General features: G+C 39.3%; 1 protein-coding gene across 4 annotated transcripts in view; it reads left to right on the top strand.

The window, feature by feature from the left end:
• The window catches only part of MINDY4 (MINDY lysine 48 deubiquitinase 4), a 78,759-nt gene that overhangs the window by 10,355 nt on the left and 46,970 nt on the right, over positions 1 to 21,434 (top strand). For 3 of the 4 annotated variants that reach the window (XM_058026588.1, XM_058026596.1, XM_058026576.1), the window contains exons 6-9: positions 12,882 to 12,940; positions 13,278 to 13,402; positions 14,373 to 14,489; positions 18,272 to 18,360. In XM_058026588.1, coding sequence (XP_057882571.1) covers positions 12,882 to 12,940; positions 13,278 to 13,402; positions 14,373 to 14,489; positions 18,272 to 18,360 — 390 coding nt within the window. The remainder of the gene's footprint in view (positions 1 to 12,881; positions 12,941 to 13,277; positions 13,403 to 14,372; positions 14,490 to 18,271; positions 18,361 to 21,434) is intronic. The other variant, XM_058026583.1, reaches the window with a different exon arrangement.

The raw sequence follows: 21,434 nt of genomic DNA, 5'->3' as shown, positions 1-21,434 counted from the left end.
CAATGCTGGTTGGACTTGATGATCTTGAAGGTCTTTTCCAACGTAAACAGCTCTGTGGTTCAGTGGCTCACTCTGATGTGTTTGGACACTGGCACTTCCCAACCTTTGGAGAAGCTGGGCTGGAAGGGGGGTGACCCACAGGATGTGCTGCCGTCCTGTCTGTGCTCCATCCCTGCAGGCAGGGAGGGATTGGGAACAATTCCCTCCCTCACAGAGCTGCTTTGGTCTCAGCAGGAGCAGGAGAGGGAGCCCTTTCCTAAGCAGAGCCCTTTATTCCTACCGGGCAGTGGGAGCTGCAGCCAGCAGAGTGTCACTGTGATGTTTTCTGAAAAATCCCTTTGCCAGGATTTCTCCTCCTGGGAAGATGAGAAGCCTCAGCTTCTCCATGTTTTCCTCCTCTGGGATGTGATTTGGAGAACTGTTTATCCAAACATGTGAATTGCTTTTAATTAATGACCAATCACCATCAGCTGTGTCTGACTCTGAGGAGTCAGTCACGAGCTTTCATTATCATTCTTGATTTAGACTTCTGCTGTATCATTTTTCTTTCTTTAGTATAGTTTTAGTAATATAATGTAATATAATGTATTGTAATATAATATAATGTAATGTATTGTAATGTAATATAATATAATATAATATAAATATTATTATATATGTAATAATACATTATATAAAATAATATATAATTACATATTATATATAATATATAATCTACAATATATAATAAATATTTATATTATATTATATTATATTATATTATATAATATAATATTATATTATATTATATTATATTACAATACATTACGTTACATTACATTACATTATATTACATTATATTACATTAAATTATATTAAATTGCATTACATATGATATATAATATATTGTATAATTAAATATTATTGCGTAATATGATATTATAATTATATGTTATAATATATTATATTATAATTATTTATATATTATTCTGAGAACTTGGAGTCAAATTCTCATCTCTCACCTCATCCTGGGGACCCTCACAACACTACAGCAGAGCATTTGGTCCCTGCTGAGCTCTGAGCTCCTGGAAGCACCCACAGAACCCAGCAGGGCTGCTGGGACTCCAGGAGGTCAGAGGGAGAAATACAGACTCCAAAAACCTCCCATAATATCAGGCCTGGCTCTTGCAAAACTTTTATTTCCCTTCAGCCAAATCCTCCTGGTTTTGGGGGATTGAGCATTTTAAAGAATGAAAAATTGCAGTGGTAATACCGTGTATTACAGTGGTAATAACCACTGGATTACAGTGGTAATACAGTGAAAAATTGCAGTGTAAATACAGCAGGTATTTTTCTGGACCCTCTTGCATTCCCTGTTACTAAATCCCAATCTAACTATTTAGATGAGCAGCTGAAAACCTCTGTAGGATTAACCACAGCTGGCTCATTCACAGCATCTGCGGTTCTGTTTTTGTTTCCCATAGAAAACTAAAGACAAATCTTATTTTTCCTTCCATTTGCTTTACTTTTTGATTCTCTTTTCTCCCATGACAAAAGTGCTGTAACGGCATGTAAGCTGAAGGCACCCTGTGCAAACATATGAGAAAAAATTGGAAGTAAAACAATTGCCAACCTTTAAAAGAATACCTGGCCATAAAATATCCTAGGGAAATGCAGATGCACAGAATTTTGAACTCACACCCTTTAATGAAAGATATTACAGGGGTCAATGATGGCTCTTCATTGCCATGTTTATATTTTTTGCAAAGTCATGAAGGATTATTTCATAAAAAAAATATGTTATGCTGTAGAGTTTGCATACCTACCCAGATTCTACAGGTGGGTTTTATTTTAGGATTTTTGTTTTTCATTAATCTATGAGAAAAGCAACATATAGGTGGCAGCAAATCCTCATTTATCCTCAGCTGTAAGCAGCCAGCAGCCAGTTGAATTTCTCAATTCACAGAATCCCACAGCACCAGGTTGAAAGGGACCTCAAGGATCACCTGGTCCAACCTTCCTTGGCAAAGGCACAGTCTAGACAAGGTGACCCAGCACCCTTTGTGCCAAATCTTAAAAGTGCCCAGGGTCTGGGAATTCAAAACTTTTCCCTGGGGGATGGTTCCAATGGCTGATTGTTCTCTTGAAAAATTTTCCTCTTGGGTCCAATTGGAATGTCCCCAGGAGTGATTTGTACCCATGGCCTCTTGTCTTTTCCGTGTGATTCCTTGGAAAAAAGGGAGTTTCCATCTTATTTGGAGCCAGGCTTTAATGTGGTGATGTTGTGCAAGCAGTGCACTCACATTTATACAGGAATATGTCAGTAATTCCTCCATGCTCCTTCTCAGCAGTTTTATTTAACTTAACAAATTAAAAATGACATTTATGTCTCAGTGCCACCTCAGTGGAGAATTTGAAACCCTCTTCAGGTTATTTTAATACTGCTGTTTATTGTTCATCTTCAAAGGAGCATTCCCCTTTTTTGTCTAGTCTCTGCTCCTCTTATTTGTGTGCAAGGCCAAATAAAACGTGAATTATTCGCTACCTTTTTTTTTTTTTTTAAGATATTTTGAAGGGAATAAAAACCTAAATTTAAAAGTACCCAGTTCAAGATTCCACCTAAAAATTGCTGTGTCTGTGGTTTCTTAACATTTGTAAGGACTTGGGAGAGATGATGTTGAGGGAACATAACTCAGGTCACAGGGAGCAAATTAATGAAGACTTTCCCGAGTCTTTTATCCTGGGTAGAGCCTGGAATGGCAGCAAGGAAAGGTTCTCTGCTCCCTTTAATATCTTGAGATGACCTCTAAATCATCCTGTGATTCTCCTTGGTGCTGAATCCCCTACTGGAGGGGAATATTTATCATTAACCTCAGCAGACAGAATAAAGAATGAGGGGAATGGAATTCATGATCTTTAGAAATTGTAAAGAAATAGATGGGTGTTGAAGTTGATGACTGTCCTTGCATTAAAGTCTTTCTATTGCTTTTCCAGAAATAAAGCCACGATGAATAATGACTTTTTTGGGAAGGTTACATGGGGTTAGAAGGTCAAGATTTCCCCATTTCACAGCTTGAGCAAACAAAATTGGGGAAAGGCAAGAAAAACCCACTTCAGAACTGTTGAGAAACACTTCTTTTGTGGTGACTACAGAGGCATGCTGCAGCTGTTGCTCCTGCAGCCCCTGAAGTGTTTTCCTAATTTTCCATTAAGTCTATCAGTGCAAAGTGGGGTGGTTCTGTGGAAACCCTCTAGTTGTCAGCTGAATAATTTTTGGATGAGTAAATCTGAGCTGGCAGTTCTGCAGTGGGGTGCAACCACCTTTTGCTGAGTTAGAGGGGCAGGTTTGGTCTGTAGAGCTCCATTTCTCTTCTGGTAGTTACAAAGAAGAACATGTGATGCTTGAAATTCTGGTTTTCACATAAAGCCAACCAACTTCCCCAGTTCCAGGAAAAACAGCATGAAATTAAAATCAGAGCACTGAAATCAGAAAAAAAGGGTAAAACTGGGCCAAGGGAACAAAAGGACCTGAAGTTAAGGATATTTCCTAGGAACTCCACGGGAATGGCTCAGAATCAGAGAGGCGCAAAGAACTGGGAGTATTGTGACGTCAAAATGAAAATTTCCTTTTGCCATTAGTGAGCAGAGGGATGCAGCAGTGAATCCCATTGTCCAGAGGCAGGGATGTGTGCAGCTCCAGGAGCAGGGAGGATAATTGATTCTGCACTCATCCTTCCATTGTGAGCAATCCCCTGGATTCAATTACCTGATTGTGCCTGGCCACCAGTGCTGGCTGCAGCCTGGCTGTGCTGCTGCTCTGCTGCAGCATTCTGCCAGGGCAGAGGGGGATTCCAGGCACTGCTTTATGGCTCTGCAAGTTGGATTCAGGTGCCTTTTCTGAGCTTTTATATTTTCAGATTCTGTGCTGCTTTAGTGTGTGGGTCTGAGCTCCATATCAGGGCATGGTGAGCTCTGTGCACAGAGCAGGGAGACAAAACAATTCCTGCTCCAGCTGGGCACCAAGGACAAATGAGCCAAATCTCAGCCCCAGAGCACAAACCCCGTGGGCTGGAGAGAGAAAAACAAGCAGGGTGGGACTGCCTGGGCTAAAGCTGGAATGGGACAATGAACTGCAAGGTGCAAATGGAGCAGAGCTGATCCCAGGGAGAGACCCCGGGAGCGCTCGTGCATTTTGGGGCCATTTTGGTTCATCTTGGGTGCAGCCCTGGCTGGGCTCTGGTGCTGCCCAAGGTGCATCCATGGAGGAGATCCTTTGAATAAATCCCTGCTTTATTCTTTAGCTCTGTCCAGCCTCTGTTCTAGGGCAGCCCTCTCAAGGCATCAATTCCAACCCAAAGCTGAGCCTCTCCCGTGCATTGTGGCTCCAGGGAAGTGTCAGCGAGCTCAGAGCCAGGGTTTCTCCTCCTGCCAGGGCCTCTCTGCTGAGTTCACCACAGCTGGGCACTGTTCAGTGCTTCCCATTCCCAAAATATCCCTCCTTGTTTGGTAAGAAGCCTTTTTCTGGCACTGCCCTGTGTTCTGGCACGGATAGGGTTGGGTTGGGGAATTGCCACAGACACCAAGTGGAACATCACTCATATTTCATAGAGTCTTAGAAATTATGGGTGGAAAAGAACTTTTAGGGTCATTTCTTTCTAAGGCAGATCAATCACTGCTGTGTATATTTATATTTGCTGAAATACTTTTTCCAGGTTTTGTCTGCTCCAGTCTTAAGTGACTCAGGTGACACCTCTCCCCTGGTAATACATTCACTTTCTAGCAGTTCTTATTAAAAGCAATTTTTTTTGTTGTATTAACCTTCCATTTGCTGTGTTTTGCCCTGTTATCCATAGCTGAAGTTGATTTTTGGACTGCTGTTTCTTTTCCTTGCTACATATTCACCTCTGTTAAAATACTCTAAATATTTTTCATGTTCCTTTAGGCATTTTTGGTCTGAAGCTTGTACTGTCTGCTAAATATTTTTACCTTTACTGCTCTGAATTTTTGCTGTTGTTTTTTCTTAGGTTTTACTGATTTGTTTTATATCTCCCCCACGTATTTAGGGGTGTCTTTGGCATTGTCACTCTGTGACTCTCAGATAACGGCAAGAACTGCCACCTTCTGCTCCTGGCCTGGTCCTCAGCATTATAAAATCACAGTACAGGTGAACCCATTGTGTTAGTGAGAATTCTGCTTTTTCTCTTTCATGTATTCCACAAAAAAAGACCCTGAAAACTTATTTATAGAAATACGAAATCCCTAGAGGAAAAAAATTACAGATCTTTAAACAAATTCCTTAAATCCTTTAAAAATATATTCAGGGTTGTTTAGCTGTTTTGGTTTTTTATTCTTTTAGATATCTGACACTTTCAAAATATTATTGTATAAATATTACAAGGACCATAATGCTTTCAAAATATTATTTTGAAAGTGTTATGGTTCTTAGAGGATTGATATTCATGCTCTTTGTTATTAACAGGAATAAAAAAGCTTATTTTCCATGTGAGGACTGAGCCAATACCTGTCAATTATGGATGGTTGAGTGCCTAAAACTGTAAATATCCTCTCCTATCTTTTTATCCTGCATCATCCCCAGCCACAATCTGGGCTGATCTGCATTAGGAGATTGGCAGAGAACATTGGCCATGAGTTTCTGAGCAAGTCCTGAGCAGGATTTGGTGTTCCCTCAGTCAGTGTAAGCAAAAAAAGCAGAGCAAAAGCAACCCAGGAGGTTTCTGCACTGCGCTGGTAATTTCTTGACTCAGTGAAACAGAAAAATTCAATGCCTGTTGAAGGTTAATATGTGAATGTCTCATTTCATAAAGAATACTAATTAACATTCCAGCTTTAATGCTATTTTTAAAAAATAAAATTGAATTTCCAACTGAAAGGAAAAATAGTTCCAGAAGAGTTATGTATATTGTTTATATAATGTATATTATTTACCCAGCATATTTGCTTGCCTTCAGTCTTTCCTACTGTGCATTTTGGTGTAAAAGTAGGTTTTCTAGGAATATTTTCTATTTGCCTGGTGGGCTGCAATATTTCAGTGTTACTCACAAAATCGGTGTGTGGGATGGGCTGGCACTGTCTAAAGTAATACCTGGCAATTTGGTGACTAATGAAATTTTGATCCTGGGAGTTGTTGAGCAGTTCCTAAAAGTCCTCACCACCTGGATAACCAGTTCTGTGGAATGAGGATGAGCTCCCACAGCCAGGTCATTTTGGATGTGATCTCATTTAAAACCAGCCTGAAAGCCCCAGGTTATTCCAGGATTCTCAGTGTATGTGTGAGCAATGCCTGAGGAATCAATTCAGTTTTTCCTACTATCAGAGGCAGAGGATGCAATAGGCTGGGGTGGCGTTTCTAGAAACTGGAGTTGAGTCATAGTCTGGCTGGAGCAGCCCAGGAGTAAATTACGTTGGTGCATTTCCTTCCACCTTTGTTTGGGGTCTCTGTGTTATCCTTTAGCCATACTTTGCATCATCTCCAGTGCTTTGGAATGGTTTTGGAGGCAGGAAACACGGTGAGAACAGTGCTGGAGCAGCCCAGGAGTATTGTGTTTGCTGGGAATGCTTCAACGATGGCAGGAATGATGAATCTGACTCCATGTTCTCAGAAGGCCAATTTATTACTTTATGATACTATATTATATTAAAGAATACTATACTAAACTATACTAAAGAATACAGGAAGGATACTTACAGAATGCTAAAAAGATGATAATGAAAACTTGTGACTCTTGTTCCAGCGTCCTGACACACCTTGGCCCTGATTGGCCAAAGAGTGAAAACAACTCACAGCAGAATCCAATGGAACAATCACCTGTGGGTAAACAATCTCCAAACACATTCCACATGTGAGCATAACACAGGAGAAGCAAATGGGATAGGAATTGTTTTCCTTTTCTCTGAGGCTCCTCAGCTTCCCAGGAGAAAAATCCTGGGTGAAGGGATTTTTTCAGAGAATGTGAATGCCACACAGGAGTAAATTAGGGTGTCACATTTCCTTCCACCTTTGTCTGGGGTCTTCAGCCCCACTTTGCATCATCTCCAGTGTTTTGAGTGGTTTTGGAGGCAGGAAACACAGTGAGAACAGCCCAGGAGTAAATTAGTGTGGCACATTTCCTTCCACCTTTATCTGGGGTCTCTGCATTGTCCTTCAGCCCAACTTTGCCTCATCTTCAGTAGTTTGGAGTGGATTTGGAGGCAGGAAATATGGTGAGAGCAGTGCTCGAGCAGCCTAGGAGTAAATTACATTGGCACATTTCCTTTTGCCTTTGTCTGGGGTCTCTGCATTGTCCTTCAGCCACACTTTACATCATCTCCAGTGCTTTGGAATGGTTTTAGAGGCAGAAAACGTGGTGAGAACACTGCTGGAGCAGCCCAGGAGTAAATTACGTTGGTGCATTTCCTTCCACCTTTGTTTGGGGTCTGTGTGTTATCCTTTAGCCATACTTTGCATCATCTCCAGTGCTTTGGAGTGGGTTTTGGAGGCAGGAAACAATGAGAACAGTAGTGGAGCAGCCCAGGAGTAAATTATGATGTCACAGTACCTTCTACCTTTGTCTGGGGTCTCTTGTATTGTTCTTCAGCCCCACTTTGCATCATCTCCAGTGCTCTGGGGTGGGTTTGGAGGCAGGAAACACGGTGAGAACAGCCCAGGAGTAAATTAGTGTGGCACATTTCCTTCCACCTTTATCTGGGGTCTCTGCATTGTCCTTCAGCCCCACTTTGCATCATCTCCAGTGCTTTGGAGTGGATTTGGAGGCAGGAAATATGGTGAGAACAGTGCAGCCACACCTTCCTGGAGAGAGGAACCAAACCCTCCTGGAGGGGCTCTGATCCCTTGCTCCAGGGCTCAGCCTGGATTTGACTCATCCAACTGGCAGCACAGGAATGTCTGTCACACAGAACTGGCTCATCCATGGGGAATATGGATTTAACTCACCCGTGGATGAACAGAGAGGTTGTGGTTGCCAAATCAGGAGTGAAAACCTTCAAGAGCCCGGAGTTGTGTAACGCCTTTTATAACATAATGCTTGGACCGGAAAAAAGGGCCTAAAATAAATTTATAAACTATTGTGTCTTTTGTGTGGTGCCAATGGATTTATGGCAGCAAAACCCACGGTGTAACATCTGTGGGGCTGCCATTTGCCCTTTTAGTATTTTTCCAGCACTCCATAGGAAGAGGCACTTTGCAATTACTGGAAATGACAAATGGCTGCTGTATCATTTCTTTATTTTTGGAAAGGAGGTAAATCTGGAGAGGTCCAGCCTATTGCCTGAAATGCAGTCAGTCAGTTGAGAATTTGCGTTAGAGGATCATGGAGGTGTGTTCCAATTCAAATTATTCCATGACTCTGTGGAATTATTTGCTCCTTAAAAAAAATCATTTGTGTGCAGGTAGCACAAGGAAGTTTTTTTACCCCTTTTTACCCCTAAGATTACTTTACCAGGAGGTAAAATCTCTGTGGGCTCACCAGTAACCTGTTTTTTGAATTCACCTTATTTTATAATAAGATAAGAGAATACCCCATCCTCTGTGTAAGCTCCCAGTTTAACAGTTGGAATTAGTTTTCAGGAAGGTAATTTATAATGTTACAATGGTTTGGACTGTTAAAAATCTGAGGTTTCTGACAGGAAATGGAGGACCACAAATATTCTGCATCATTAAAAATTAAATGGCCTAAGAGTTGAAGGCCCAAAGCAGACAGGGTGGGCACTTTATGGATGGTGAACAGAGCAGAGGTTTGGATTCATCTCCAGTGATGTGAATTGGTTGAGTGCCAAAACCTGGGAACCATTTTCTGTGCTTTATGTAGTGTCTTGTGGGTGCTGTGCATTTTTATTTAGGGGAATTTTATCTCCTTTTTTAAAAAAAATTACTGATTCTTGTTAATTTTGCTGACAGCAGTTTAGAGCTGCTGAACGTAATGGTGAGTTCACACTGAGCTCCTTGGAAATTCCAGTGGGAATTTCACACTCCATAATCTCTGGTGGAGAACAGTAGGAACAAAGCAGCTCCATTTTTATTATAATTCTGATTTTGTAGCTGGAGATAAATATTTATTCATAGCCTATGGATGAGCTTTGTGTTCAGGGGAGCTCAGCTTCTCAGGCACTTCAAACCACCTTGTAACTCAAACTGTGATTGTAGTAATTATTTTTTTATATACAAACTTTCTGTACAAAGATTTCACATTGTCACATCTAGTAAAATTCAGCAGGACAAATGCAGATTCATGTGTGAGGGAATCTATTTCTATCAGTGTGGCCACTTCTATTAGAAATTACCCTTTCAATGCCAAGTTTCTCATTTACCTGCTTTGTGTCTGTCAGTGTTCACAAATCTATCTGTCATCTATTCACCAGTCAATTTTTCATATTGCAAATGTTCAAATCAAATCAGATGCAGGTCTTCATTGAAAAGGAAATTAGAGGAAATTAGGTGCATGAGCCTCTGTTACCTTTGTCAATCAGCCTTGCCAACATGATAGAATTTATATTAAATTCTCATGACAGGACCTTTTTCCTGTAGAAGAATATTGCCTGGCATTGATTGTGATCACGTTGTTTGCAACTTTACAATTTCTTTTAATAATTCTGATTTTATAATTGTGTCCCAAAGCAGTGACAAGCTGCACCACACAGAATGGCCTTTTTTACCCTTTTGCAAACAACAATAGAAGTTATTTTTTAATTATCTAGTCTGCACATTTTACTCACTATTCCAAGAATATCAGATATGTCTGCCTATTCTACGTCCAGTAGAAAGGCTGTTGTAATCTGGCAATGAAAATGGGTTTTACCACCACCTTAAAGCCACCAGTGTTTAGTTTTTAGGCCTCTTTGTTTATTTAACCTCTTGTGAGTGTTGGTGTAAATAGGAAATGGTGGAATGTACATCCATTATTGTGCCAAGGAGCTCCCTCTCTGCGAGTTCACTCTTCTCTGTAAATCCATTTTCCTACAATGCTTGGAGGCCAGAGAGGAATGTTCAAATATTTAGAGAAAGTTCTGTATAGTATGTTTAGAATGAAACATATTTTCTTCCTGTCCCATTTTCCTGCCATGATGGATGACTTCCCCCTTCCCTAAGTGTTCCAACCAATTGGTTTTACACCTACAATAAATCTTCCTGGAACAGCAGCCCTGTGCTGAAATGGAAATTGCAATAAATGTCCTGGCTGTTTTGAGAAACACAAGTTCCCCTCAAGGAGGGGAACCTCCACCTGCAAAAATACCCTACTTAAGCAGAAAACACGCAGCATTAATCTTGGATGTCAGTGCTTTCCTCAGCTTGATGGGAATGCTCAGCCTTGAGAATTCCGAGCACTTTGCATCCCAGGCTTGGTTCTTCCAGGAATGGGTGTAGAACCAACATCTTTTAGACTTTCCAGAGAGAATTAACACTACAAAAACTGGTGCCAGGAGAGCTACATGTGAATTGTACCATGGGGGGCTGGATTTTCATTTATAAATGGAAACTGTAGTGCTGCATTGTCAGAATCGCAGAATCGCAGAATCACAAAATCACAGAATTGCAGAATCACAAAATCACAGAATCGCAGAACCACAAAATCAGAGAATCACAGAATTAGAGAATTACAGAATCACAAAATCACAGAATCACAGAATCGCAGAATCACAGAATCAGAGAATTACAAAATCACAGAATCGCAAAATGACAGAATAACAAAATCACAGAATTGCAGAATCACAGAATTACAGAATCACAGAATTGAAAAATCACAGAATAACAAAATCACAGAATTGCGGAATCACAGAATTGCAAAATCACAGAATCACAAAATCACAGAATCACAAAATCGCAGAATCACAGAATCAGAGAATTATAGAATCACAAAATCACAGAATCAGAGAATCACAAAATCACAGAATAACAAAATCACAGAATTGCAGAATCACAGAATTGCAAAATTACAGAATCGCAAAATCACAGAATCACAAAATCACAGAATCACAGAATCAGAGAATCAGAGAATCACATAATCGCAAAATCACTGAATCACAGAATCTCAGAGAATCGCAGAATCACAGAATCACAAAATCAGAGAATCAGAGAATCACAGAATCACAGAATGGTTTTGTTGGAAAGGACCTTAAAGATCTTCCTACCTTAAAGACCGTCCTCTTCCCACTAGACCAGCTTGCTGCAAGCCCTGTCCAACCTGGCCTTGGAAGGTGCTAAAAAACTCTTGCAAAATTAGATAGAAATTGATTGACTGGGAAGAAGCACTAGAAAATAAGACAGAATAGTTTGCAATCTCTGGCAAAACAAAAATCTGGCTTTTGGTTATGCCTGAGTGACATGACTTGGCTGAAAAGTATTTCATTGCTGAATTTATTGTCATTAAGACCCTTTCCTTGAGCAGGAGAGAGGAAAGTAGTAGCAAGCAGTTATGGGAAGGGAATCTCAGCTGAAATTCATGTCAGGAAACACCAAGGGGAGATCTGGCTGTGGTGTAAAATATACCACAATCAACTCTATTTAATTCTGTATCACATAAAAATACAGTAATGCTCGGTGGGAGCTCAGGGCTGCTCTTGCCACTACACAAATTTGCTCTCAGTCCTCGTATTTTTATTGACCTGCTGGGCCTCCCATTTATTTTTACCTGAAATTCCTAGAATGTGGGTGATTCATTTCCATTCTGTCTGGCCTGAATCGGGGCCACCCACGTTTCATTGCCTCCGTCCTTTAACTTATTTATAGCTAAAAAAGAGAAGTGTTTTTGTTCTTATAGTATCAAATACTATCTGTGAGAAAGCTGCCAAAATGCCTTTAAACTGGGCAAATCCTGAGTGTGATATGTCTGTATTCTGGTTTTATTATTTCATTCTCTGTAAAGGAAATTAAGCTCATGGAAAGTATGTGACATGACAGCAGTTGTTGCTGTAATATCGTGCCTACAAAGAATGTTGCTGAGGAAACTATTCCATTCTATTTTTGAAAGGATTGTCAGTGCAATTCCTTTTTTTCCAAAACAAAAGCCAGTGATACAGTATTGCTTTTTTGGGAAAAAAAGGAAAAAAAGGGTCAATTTTTGCCATTTTTAGAAATGGTTATTCAAAAGTTTTCCTTGATTCTGAATTCGTTTTGGTGTGATTTCAACAGGAAGAATAAAACCCATTTCATTTCCAAAAACCAAATGTTTTATTTCAGCTCTGACTTCACAGCCAAGTTTAAATACTTAGTCCTTTTAGCAGTTATTCATAAGAATTTTAAGCTATTAATTGTGTAATATACAATAAATCACAAGAGGAGTTGAACAACTGATCCCTCTTAATGGATTAAAAATATACCCTTGTAAAGGAGCCAGCTTAAGACCTATTCCCACTTTTATTATTTGGATATCTCTAGTAGTTTAAAGACTAATTTGAATCTCACCCTGATCCCTGTCAGGGATTTAAATTTCATTTTATGATCTAAAATTTATGATTTAAATTTCATTTTATGTCATATCACACAGATGAAATGAGATTGATGCTGGAACAGGACTGAAATCCCAAATCAAGCACAGGGTATTGCTCTGTGCTGGCTGCTTTTCCTGATAAACTCCTGGAGTGCAGCTTTCTTCCACTGAAAAAGGCTTTTCTCTAAGACCTTTTATTTCTTAGACCATATATTTGTTTTTACAGAAAATAAAATATAGATGTATTATATATATATAAAGATGGATATATTTGTATTTATATATGTATATAATAAAGTTAGATATATTTATATATTTTATATATATATATGCACACACACATGTATAAGTTATCTATCTCCTTGTGTGAGAATGCACCCTATTTCTTATTGTTTATTCAAACACCTTTTCTCATTTAAAATGAACATTTTGTCATTAATTTCTTGATTAATTTTCATGTAGGAGGTCTCCAACATCCACTGGCTGTAAAGAAGACCAGATTAAAGAAGCCCTGGAATTGGGTAAGTTATGTCAAGTTTCAGTTTGGCTTTTGCCATCTTTTGTATTGTTCAGAGCAGCTGTGGCCAAATAAACACATAGGAGTGGCTTCTTTTGTAACTCTTAATTGATTTAGAGCAATTTAATTTGCTATAAACTTCTAAATAGACAAAGAAATGATTAGGAAATAATCAGACAATGGCTGGCTCACGATTTTTTATCTGCCTATTCTGGCTAAAACTATTTTTCTTTTTATAAAGACAATAAAAGTTGATTTTCATGTTGATGAGCCCCTAGCACTGAGTGTGCTGGGGAAAACAATTCTTTTCATCCAACACTTGATTTTTTTTTTCCTTTCAGTTGATGTTGAGGATGAAGAGACAACTGGAGAAGTCAATAAGTCCCCAGATCTTTCAACACTCTATATGCTTCAAATAGTATCAAAGGCAATTGATATTTCTCTTGCAAAAGTAAGAGTAATTATGGTAAATATAAAAAGGTTTGTGAGGTTGTTTGTGTTTCCTTAGCTGAAGTTGCAGTGAGTTGCTCTGAGTTGCACTTTTGAACATGGGCTGTAATCCTGAGTCTATTCCTTGTCCAGGTGACAGAGTAATTTAGGGATGCCTAAATTCAGAAAAATACCCTCATGCAATCAGCCCATTTGAAGCACAGATAGTAGCTTTAATTAATTAAGCTTGTATTATTTCTTCAATGCCCCATGTCAGTTATTCATGTGGTTATTCTCCAGTCCTTTCACTGACAGTGGTTTATTATTCCCCTCTCACTGTTTCTGCCTTTCTTATCTCCCCTATTTTGAGCAGAAATGAAATTATTAAATACTTTTCCTTCCCATTCAGACAGAGGAAAAAAAAAACCCAGACCAAAAAACGAGGGTGACTTCCAATTTAATTTCTAGATCAATGAGCTTGGAGTAACGAGTAACTCTACCAGCCCTGAGTAATTTTTTTTATTTCCTGAGCTCTGCTTTAGCATGAATGCAACTTATTCATTGTGGCTATTGCTGGCCCTGGTCTGCAGTTGTTCAGGGCCAAGCTCTGGATTTGTGCCACCTGAAATACAGAAATCAACCATTTAATTGACATTTATCTTGTACAGGGTCCTTTTCTCTCTCATGTCACCATTGGTTGCTCTTCCAGCTGTTGAATTTCAGGCAATGTACTGGGATGCTTTCATGGGAAACTGTGCCCCAGACATTACACATAAATATTTTCCAGTGCTGAGCAGCTCCCAGCGTTATGAGTGGAAGGAATATGGCAGGAAAAGGAAAATATTGCTCCTTTTCGTTGGGGCGTTGCTATTTACAGTATGGATAAAACAGGAGAGGATGGTTGAACAGTTAATCATTACCCTTCCACACTCCTCCTTTCTGTTCTACAAATTACAGTGTTTTGGGCTTGTTTTTAAAATGAGAAAATTTTTTTCTTTCTTTTATAGGAATTAAAAAATCTTCTGTTTGGCTCCAGTCTTTGTTGCTTCAGTGAAGAATGGAAAATCCAGAGTTTTACATTTAGCAATATCCCTCAGCTAAAATATGGCATTGTGCAGAAAAAGGTACTATAAATTCCTTCCTAACACTGATCTTTGCTTTTTACACTGACTTGACAAAGGCTTTGTGTTTCAGCAGTGAAAAAAAATTAGTTTTCTAAAGACTTTTCTCTTTCTTTAAACTCTGGCTGCCAGTGGATGCTGTCACCTTGTCAAGTCATGATGGGAGACTTGAGATGGGTGGAGGAAAATGTGAAAAAGCTGCAAAAAGTGTGCAAATGTTTGTGTGTGTGATGGGGAATTATTCACAGGGAGGAGGAGCCACTGCAGCTGAAAGCTAGTGGTGGTAAAAGAGCATAAGTCAAGGCTGGAGTGTAAGAGAAAAATGATATGTGGGGCCAAACAAATTAAAGATGCAGCTTGATCTGACTCAAAATGAGATGTAGCAAGAGTTACCTGGAAAATCACATGGAGATTTTTTGCTTCCTGAAGATACTGGGGTCAGGTGATGAGGCTCATTCCTGAAATAAAAGGGACAAACACCTTGCAGGCACCCTGGGACACTGGCACTGCTGGTGGGCTCCCCTCTCCTGCAGCCACAAGATCCCTGCAAGGAGGTTTTCATCAATTCCCTGGCAGCAACATCCAGCAGGGGGACGCATCTGGAATGTCCAGCAGGTGGACACATCTGGAATGTCCAGCACAGGGACACATCTGGAATGTCCAGCATAGGGACACATCTGGAATGTCCAGCTGGTCCCCATGGTGACCACAGCTGGTAAAACCACCCAGCCATGATTTGGGGCCAGCACGTGCCCAGTTGTGCTTGTTTTGCATCGCAGAGCATTAACAAGAAAGACTCCTCTCCCTAAGTGAACTAAAGAAAGACTATTCTGGAGGTGGCAAACTGACTGAAAAATTTAAGTTTTGTCTCTTTACACTGTCAGTAGGAAAGAAGAAGTTGTAGGTAGAGGAGAAGTGTCCTAAAGTTTTGTTTTGATTCTTATTACTCTTAGTTGCTGTTCATAAATTTTTCTTTATACTCTTTTAAAGTTTTGAGCCTGCTTTGCCTTTCTCCTAATGCTACCTCACAGCAGGATATAAGCACATTCTAGCACATTAAAGTGAGTGCTTGGCCAGCACTGAACCTACCACACTCATTGGTGCATTGGCCAGGAAATCTCAAATCGGTGAACCAAAACCACTACAGCAATCCAGAGAGATTTTTGGTGCTCTCTGATCCAGTGACTCCTCTGAGCTCTCCCTTTCAGCCCTGCCTGAGCACCAGGCTCCCAGACAGTGCTTCACCCCTCTCAGCTCTGTGTTCCTCATTAGGCTTAGCCCAGGGACCACCCTTGTGCCACAGGGTCGTGGAGCTGCCCCCAAAATCTGTCCTAGATGAGATGGTCATGGCTGAGATGGAGACAATACAAAACAACCCTTCATTTTCAGAAGGCTTCAAACCCTTTTTATTATTGCATGTGTGCTCCTTATACATTCTCCAAAAAACTCATAAGTTAACACTTTACTCATTGGTCAGAAGAGACAAACCAAGTGCTCATTGCAGGGTTCTCTTATTTATCCTTGTCTCTTTCCTGGTTTCCATGTCAGTGACCCTGGCAGGAAACTCTTTCAGTGGTGAACATGGATCCTCCCATCCAACTTCTCCCTGGCTCACAGAAGCTGCTGCAAAACCTCTTCCACAAAAATCCACCAGATCCCTTGGAGGAATGGATCCTCCCCAGCTTTGTGAAGCCTTTGTGCCAGCCCTGGGGCTGTGCATCTGCTCCTGAGATGTGCACACAAGGTCTCTCCCCTCAGGAGCAGGGATCAGTAAATACTTGCAGGCTCCTCTTTCCAAAACACTCATTAAAGCCTCTGTGCTGATGCAGAGAATCTTTATCTGGCCTGAGAGAATTAGGACATTGTGGCATTCACATGGTCTGAAAAAATCCCATCGCCCAGGATTTTTCTCCTGGGAAGCTGAGGAGCCTCAGAGAAAAAGGAAAACAGTAATTATCTCATTTGCTTCTCCTGTGTTGTGCTCATTTGCAAATTCTTATTTGCTGCTCCTGTGTTTGGCTCATGTGGAATGTGTTTGGAGATTGTTTACCCACAGGTGATTGTTCCATTGGATTCTGCTGTGAGTTGTTTTCACTCATTGGCCAATCAGGGCCAAGCTGTGTCAGGACTCTGGAGAGAGTCAGGAGTTTCCATTATTATCTTTTTAGCCTTCTGTCTGTATCCTTTATGTATTCTTTAGTATAGTATAGTATTCTTTAATATAATATAGTATTATAAAATAATAAATTAGCCTTCTGATAAGATGGAGTGAGATTCATCATTCCTTCCTTCATCTGAGGGGAACACAAACACAATAAACCATTTTACAGAAATGAGAGGAAGAGAGGCTTTGAGGCAAGGACAATGGGTAATAAACATGTCATTAAGATGTTTAATTAACTTACCTCGTCTAGTTAAACATTTCATTAGGCTGGTGATCTCAGAAGAAAGCTGCTTTATCTCACAAAGCCTACCAGAAAAAAGAAGATATTAAATCTTCATTTATGCTCCAAAATGAGCTGTGGCAGTGGTGGTCACTGGCCCGCAGTAAATGTTACTTTGGTGTTTCCAGCCTGCAGAAAGGATATCTCATCACTTCCAGCAACTCATTGGCCATTAAATTCCCCACCATGAATTCGGTGCAGGAATGGTGTTTTGCTTAGATTGTGCCTGTTTCAGCATGTTAATATATTTCCTTTTCACTTTCAAAATTCAATTCAGCTGAACAACTGTTCAGTTCTTTCTTATGTTAAGCTTTTGTGGTGCTGTAAGAAGATATTTAGAATGAATAATTTCTTTTTTGACCGGGAGGCTCTCCCTGATAGACTGACACAAACCTTGCTGTTTTCCTTGATATATTTCAGATTATTCACTCATCAGTTATTTAAATATACCTAGAGAGGCAGAGTATGTATCATACAAATGAGATATGAGAAGGTGTCAATATTTAAACTATTCTAATTTCCATACTGCATTTACATGCAGGTTACCTTCTCTGGGTGCTGCACTTAGGACAATCAGAGAATTAAACTGATCTTTTAATCAGATTGCTGTGTGAAAACAGCAGGGCTGGCTGCCCTTTCCCTTCTTCCCCCTTTCTCTCTTTCTTCTGCAGGGTTTGAGAGGAGTTTGATGGGTGGCATTGTGGTGTCTGTGATGTCAGCCTTGTGTCCTGCATGTAGCCCAAAACCAGCTATAAATCCATAAAATTTAAAGTTAATACGGCATTTCTTGGTATTGTGATTTATTTCCTCTGAAACTGATAATTTAAAAGATTCGAACTTTCTTGGTTTTCTTTCTCTTCCCCAGTGAGAGGGAGAGAGGGAGGATCTGAGGTGCAGAGGGCTTTACTGAAACCTGAAATTTTGTGTAGTGATGCAGGTGGGAACTCGAGGTTGCTGAGGGGTGGTACAAGAACAAGGCTTGTTTTAAATCCTTGGAAAACACTTAGATTTGATTCCTCTCTGAAAATCAAACTGCAGCTCAGTGGGGATCAGGAGGTTTTTATTTCATATATCCCAGATTCCAATAAAACCCCACATTTCTTTTGCCATTATAGATGTCTTGGTCTTTTCATGAAAAATAGTCAGGAACCACAAAAACACTTCAAAACTCTGATTTTCCTTGTCTTGCACAAGACCCCAGAGCCACAGAGAGCACTGTAAAGTCCTGACTGGAGAGAGAGGGATGAAAGGATGGCTTTGGGCTGGGTGGGAGCTCCCAGGATGGTTTTTTCCCCAGCATCCAGCAGTTTTTTGCTCATGGAATGTCCCATTTTCCCCCAGGGTGGCCCATGTGGGGTTCTGGCTGCTGTCCAAGCCTGTGTCCTGCAGCAGCTGATTTTTGCAGACACCAACAGGAACAAAGACACCCGGTAAGGCACTGAAACTTCAGGAATTTTGCTTGCAGAAGTAAAAAAAAAAATAAATTACATATATTATATGTATATATATATATATACACACACATATACATGCATACATACATATATATATACACACACACATATATGTATATAAAATGTATATATATAATATATTATGTGTAATAATATATATTATATAATAAATATATAATATATAATAAATGTATAATATATAATACTTTTATACATATATATAATAATAATTTTTTATTATTAATTTTATTTCTCTGCTGCAGCCACCCAGGAGCCTTTTGAGTTTGAACTTACTGAACTTATTTTTGTTTCAGGGAGAGAGAGAGAGAAAGAAAGCAGCATCTGATTTAGTTGTGTTTGCTTCCAGTGGAACTGTAGGAATGTACAAGTTGGTGTCTTATTTGTGTAATTGCTTGTGATTAACCCAAGAACCTCTACAAAAACCAAACAGGTTGAATTGAGGCCAATGAAAATTATTTAGCCTCGAGGTCCTCATGGAAATTGGATTTCAAGCAAAAAAGTAATCAAGGTTTGAAAGACTATGAAGTTCATCCAGTGTTCGACACGAAGAACTTCAACAGGGTTGAAAAATTAAAGTTATAATGATTTTTTTTTCTTGTAACTGCTTTTGATTATTCCTGTTTAAACTCCTTAATGGAATTTGAATTTATATTCTGTGTATTTTCTACTTGCTTTAGAGGAATTTTGTTAGGTGTTGCTGCTGACAGGGAAATTACTTGGACTGCTATAATAATGATGTGCTTGTCACGTTGCTAAAGGGAATTGAGTTACTGAATTAAATTCTGGGAAATAATGCCTCAAAAATTACTCTTATTACCAGTTTTCATGTATTTGCCTCTTGTTTTCAATAAGACTTTCAGTCCTTTACAAAAGACAAATTCCACAAAGCCTCCCTGTGCCTTAAAGGAACAAAATGTTTAAGAGGGAAAATTATTTTACTGGTTTATGCTGCCACCAGCTTCTTTTATTTGTGACCTCCATTAGTCTGAGTTGGATTTAGTCTGAAGAGAAGCTTTCATGCTGAGATCCTTCATTACCTTACAATATAAAAATGTTCCTCTTGTATTAAATTTTGGCCTTAAATACCCATTTTTCTGCTTGGAACTGTGTAGGAAAATGCTGTGGTCTGTGTTGATATTCATTAGTGCTGTCTGGTTTACCCTTAATGTAAATTCATTATTTAGGCTGTTTTTCATCAATTTTTGAAAGAAACAGGTCCCTGTAGAGCATCATTATTTGTTTTCAGCATCCAGGATGGGAATAGACAAAAATTATCCTGAAAAACTTCAAGATTCTAATTCAGATTTTTCAAGGTTCCTGTCTACAAAAAAGAAAAACATCAGAAACTTTCTTGCAGGAAACTCAGCGCATACTTAGGTTTTATGACCAGGAATCTCCACAGAAGAATTATTTCTGGCTGTGAAAAGCAAGAATTTCTTTCAGCTCTGAGGACATCCTTTGATCAGCTGCTCCTTGGTCCCTTTGTGTGTCAGGTCATCCTTAGTGAAAACAGAGATGATAATTTCCCTCTTGCAGCATGGTTCAGAGATCATACATGAAATAAAATTATGTGGCACCCAAATAAGTGGATGGAGGCCGAGTTCTTTAAACTGAGTGTCCCAACTCGTGCCTTCTCCAACAAATTCTGTTTATTTGGCAGAATTTGCCTCTCCTGCTTTCCCCCTCTTATTATCCACATGGTTTTAAAATTTTTTGGGTTTTATTCATGAGATAAACATACTTTTCTTACGCTGTTTTTGCTATGGGCTGAAACTTTCAGCAAGCAGAAGGAAAGGGAAACCTCAGAGCTTCAAATGGGAGGATAAATATTCCTTTCTAACTCTAACCTGGATTTTCAAATTATCAACCACTTAACAGGAAGTGTTTGATTTCAGGCTTCTTCAACATCCAAAAAATAATTATCATGTCTCCTTCTTCCTCTGCTGCTTCTCTCAGACACAGAAATTACTTGTGATTCCCATGAATTTCTGGGTGTCTGTATTAGAACACAGGCAGAGATAAGAGAAAGTTGTGATTATAATTATTTTTTTGCACTTGAAAACTCTCACCAATTATTTCCCATATCTCACATCCTTCAGAGAGGGAAACATTCTCTAAATTAACATTATTTTCAAGGCAGACATTGAACTTGAAAGTCTGTTTAATTTTTTTGATGTTTGGTGTTTCTTGTTTAGTCTTTTGAATTATTAGATCTTTTACTCAAACAGTGGGAACAGGTTTTGTCCTCATCTCCCATGCTGGTAACACTCTAAAACTGATAAAATCTGAATTTCAAAGGCTGCCATTCTTGGAGCCACTAGAGAAAACTCCAGTTATGTTCTTCCCAAGGGCATGGGATTTTTGGCCACTTCTTCAGTCTCATGGATATTGGATTTATTCTCAAATCTGCCACTTTGGGACTTTCAGTCTCCTGATCCTAAAATGCTTTAGGTCCTGATTTTGGGGCACACCTTATTTTAAAAAAATCTAAGCAGCATTTATTGCAGATTGTACTTTGGAGAAAGTTTAGTAGTGGTTAAAAACATTATGGTGTAGATTTGTTTAAAAGGGTTAAGAAGGAAAAAATTCAGAAAGAAATTAAGCATGAATGGCTTCAGAAACTAAAAATCATGTTTAAAACATAAAACAATCCTGTTGGAGAATATTGAAAGCTTTATTACAGATTTAAAGATGAAATAGCTTCTCTTGTCCATTATTTGCCAATATATTTTTGTTCCTTGAAGCATTTATCTGCTTTTTTGTCCAAGCAATTAAAAATGTGTTCTGTGGAAGAGGAACTCTTACTTTTAGAAGGTCAGGGTGTGATAACAGATCTGTGCTTAACCAGTTCCTGTTGTTGATCATACCTTATTTACTCTTCTCCTGATTTTCATCCATTGCTTTTAATGACAAAACCAGTTTTATTTTAATCATTCCTTATAAATCAGACACCACCTTAAGTAATGATCTCCTGGAAGTGAAGACTGTGAATTTCATCACTTAAATTCACCTGTGTGACAGGAGCAGTG

This window comes from Melospiza georgiana, chromosome 1, assembly GCF_028018845.1.
Source record: "Melospiza georgiana isolate bMelGeo1 chromosome 1, bMelGeo1.pri, whole genome shotgun sequence".
NCBI classification, from domain to species: domain Eukaryota; kingdom Metazoa; phylum Chordata; class Aves; order Passeriformes; family Passerellidae; genus Melospiza; species Melospiza georgiana.
This window is presented reverse-complemented; position numbering and strand designations above follow the sequence as displayed.